This window comes from Panthera pardus, unplaced genomic scaffold (genome assembly GCF_024362965.1).
Source record: "Panthera pardus isolate Hobbes unplaced genomic scaffold, ASM2436296v1 HiC_scaffold_333, whole genome shotgun sequence".
Classification (NCBI taxonomy): domain Eukaryota; kingdom Metazoa; phylum Chordata; class Mammalia; order Carnivora; family Felidae; genus Panthera; species Panthera pardus.
The window spans coordinates 920,332-923,410 of NW_026526914.1; the positions used below are offsets into that span (position 1 = coordinate 920,332).

Below are 3,079 nucleotides of genomic sequence, written 5' to 3' on the forward strand. Positions count from 1 at the left end.
ACCACAAAGGCCTCCGAGGCAGCATCGGCATAGCGATAGCCACCGCCGAGGCATCCTGGGTACAGCACCATGCGCATGCGCATGCGCATGCGCCCCCTCGACCTTTGGGCTCTGGGAGGAAGGGGGAGCGAGTTGCCAGCCATTGCCCTCAGGGCTCCACTCACTGGGTCTGGGGAGGGGGGCCGTGCTTTCACCTCCCGCTTCGTCGTCGGTAGGAGCCACAGTTGGTGTCTCGGGCCGGGGCCGCATGTTGCGCGACTCGTGTTTCCGAAACACTGGGGATGCCCGGAGCCCCCATGCCGCCTTCGACCGGGAACGGGGCGGTCGAGAGACGAGGGCCCGTGGGGACACTGGGTCTCCGGCAGGGCCGGAGGTGCCGCAGGCCGAAGGCTCGCAGGCCACAAGCGAACAGCCTGTGCAGGAAGGCCAGGCCCGACCCGAGAGGCAGGTGGGCGGCCCCAGCGAGATATCGGTGCCGCTGGTGCATGACATAGTGGCGGTGGAGGCGCTGTGGGGCCTGGCGGAGGAGGAGGTTGAGGTGGCGGCCGCGGAAGAGGACGCGCCTGGGGAAGAGGGGCATGAGCAGAGGAAGAAGGGGGAGGAGGACGAGGAGCAGGAGCCGGGGAAGGAGAAGGTCCAAGTTCACGAGGAGGAGGACCTGAAGGGCGAGGGGGAGCAGCAGGACCAGAAGAGCAGAAGGAGGAGGAGGAGGAGGAGGAAGAGGGGGAGAGGCAGCAGGAGTAAAAGATTAGAAGGAGGAGGAGCAGCAGAAGCCCAAGCAGAAGGAGGAAGAGCGGAAGGAGGAGGAGTTGGCGGAAATGAAAGGGGAGGAGCAGGAGCAGCAGGGTATAGAAGCGGGCGTGGCGGCGGCCACGGCGCCGGCCGCGGCGGTGGCGGTGGAGGCATTGGCGGCGGCAGTGGCAGGGGAAGGGGACCAGGAGGAGGAGCAGGAGGAGGAAGGGAAGGCGTGCGAGCCATTAAAGGGAGAGCAGAATTGCAAACCGAGGAGGAAGAGGAGCAGGAGAAGGAAGCGCTGGAGGAGCAGTAGCAGGGCGAGGAGGAGGTGGAGGGCAAGGACGACAAGGAGGAGCAGGTGGAGGAGGAACAGAAGCCGAGTGAGCAGGAAGGCCGATGGGTGGAAGAAGCCCAGGAGCTGCAGGTGAAGCAGGCTAAGAAGGAGCAGGTAGAGTCAGGCCTCCGTCCTTGCCCTTCCCCACTGGAGGCTCTGGAGGCTCTGGAGGCCCTTCAGATAGAGCTACAGCCGGTGAATAAACAAGCCAGCCGGGAGCACGCTCGACTCAAACTCAGGATGTGGCAGAGGCGGCAGCGACATCTGCAGCAGAGAGGTGCCCTTATCCAGGGCATCCGTGGTTTCTGGGCCAAGGCTGTATCCTTCCTGCTGCTGGTGGAGGGTCCACAGGGGGCTGGGCTTGCGCAAGAGGAAGGAAAGGGAGGTGCCATTTAGAGGAACCCAGGACAGGGACTGGAGCTAAGCCACGCTCCAGTGGCCGGGAACGTGCAAACGTGATCCCATCCGGTGGTCCTGGCTCTGCAATGAGTGTGGGAGGAGGGCAGTGCCGGGGTGGGGGAGGCATGTGTGCTTTACGTCGCACCTGGCACGGAAACAGCGCTGGGAGAGTGGGGAGTGGCGGTGGAGGTCCAGGCCAGGTCGGGGAAATGACCGAGGGCTTCTTCCCACACAAAGCCGCGTGGGGGCACGTTTCTGGGTCCCGCTAAGCATCTTGCTGCGGGGAAGGCGATGTGAATGCCCACTGGTCGGCGCGAGACCGGATGTGTGCTGTCTGGCTGTGTGGAAGTAAGCGTCCTCAGTGTCCTCACGAGCACACAAAGCTAGGCGTGGTTGCGGGCGTCTGGGCATGCACAGCCTCCTGTGCGTGTCTAGCAGAGCCCTGCGCGATCCTGAGACCCCGTGGGCCTGGACGCAGCCTGTGGGGAGGGCTTGAGACCCTGGGGGAGGACGCCAGTCCCGGGGGGAGGACGCCTGGATGCTGTCCACACTGGTTCTCTGGTTCGAGCTCTCTCACGCCCAGCACCTGAAGGCTCTTTGACCTGCGGCAGTTTGTGAACCACCCTCAGATGTCAGCCCTGATTAGTAAGCCCGATGAAAGCATGCTTCGCCACATGACCAATTTGAAGGTCGGCCTGGGAGTGGGAGGTGGTGTGGGTGGCTGGCTGTGTGGGGAGGGGAGGTGGTGGGGAGAAGTGATGTGTTCCTTCCTCAGGGGAGGGCGGGTCTCCTGGAACAAGATTTCACATTTCTGCCCCACTGTACCACGGCAGGTGGAGGAACACAAGTTTCCCAGGGAATGCCGGAAGATCCTGCTGTTTTTTGGCAAGAACTCCTACTTCCAGAATGAAGTCGTTACGAAGGAGTATGTCCTAGGCCTTGATGGTAAGTGTCCACTGACTGCATGGGCGCCAGTGGGTGCAGGGTTGAATGTGATTAGTTCTCTGGCGCCTTCTCACATACTCGTCTTCCTGCAGGGTATAGGGCGTCTCATTCCAGTCCCATCCAGTGGTACCCAAGGTACAGACAGGAGGCCTACAGACGCAGGCATGACAACAGCAGCCTCAACTTCTTCAACTGGTTCTCTGACCACAGCTTTGCCGGCTCTAGCAGGATTGCTGAGGTGGGGCCCTGTAACAAGGAAGGGAGGTGATTTTCATGGGTTCCCCCACTGCGTGGGATAGCTACCTGAGGCCTGGCCTGTCTCCCCTACCAGATAATCATAGAGGATCTTTGGCCCAACCCCCTGCCGTATTTCAAGATGAAGGAGGCCCCAGGAGAGAGAACTGAGAGGGAAAGAGGTGAGCAGCCAAGGGTGTGGGCACGGAAATGTGTGTCATGGGGTCCAGGGCACAATTCTCTTCTGCATGGAGGCACCGAGACTCACAGCGGCACAGGAGGTGACCCCAGGTCAAAAGGGCATCAGCCTGAGACAGGGAGTCTTAAGAAGTAACGTGTCAAAGAGGCTTTGCCCCTTTGGGGAGCCTGAAGGTGGGAAGGGGGCTAGACAAAAAGAATGAGCAAAGCGGGACAACCAAAGCTGGCTCATCA

General features: G+C 61.6%; 1 protein-coding gene across 1 annotated transcript; it reads left to right on the forward strand.

Moving 5' to 3' along the window:
- Positions 1-247: 247 nt before the first annotated feature.
- LOC128774569 (testis-specific Y-encoded protein 3-like) lies at positions 248-2,783 on the forward strand (the record flags this gene model as incomplete). Its single annotated transcript, XM_053893635.1, has 6 exons — positions 248-430; positions 1,229-1,387; positions 2,080-2,157; positions 2,302-2,413; positions 2,506-2,651; positions 2,745-2,783. Coding segments are annotated over exons 1-6 (717 nt in total), but the record flags the coding sequence as incomplete, so codon positions are not given.
- Between the last annotated feature and the right edge of the window lie 296 nt (positions 2,784-3,079).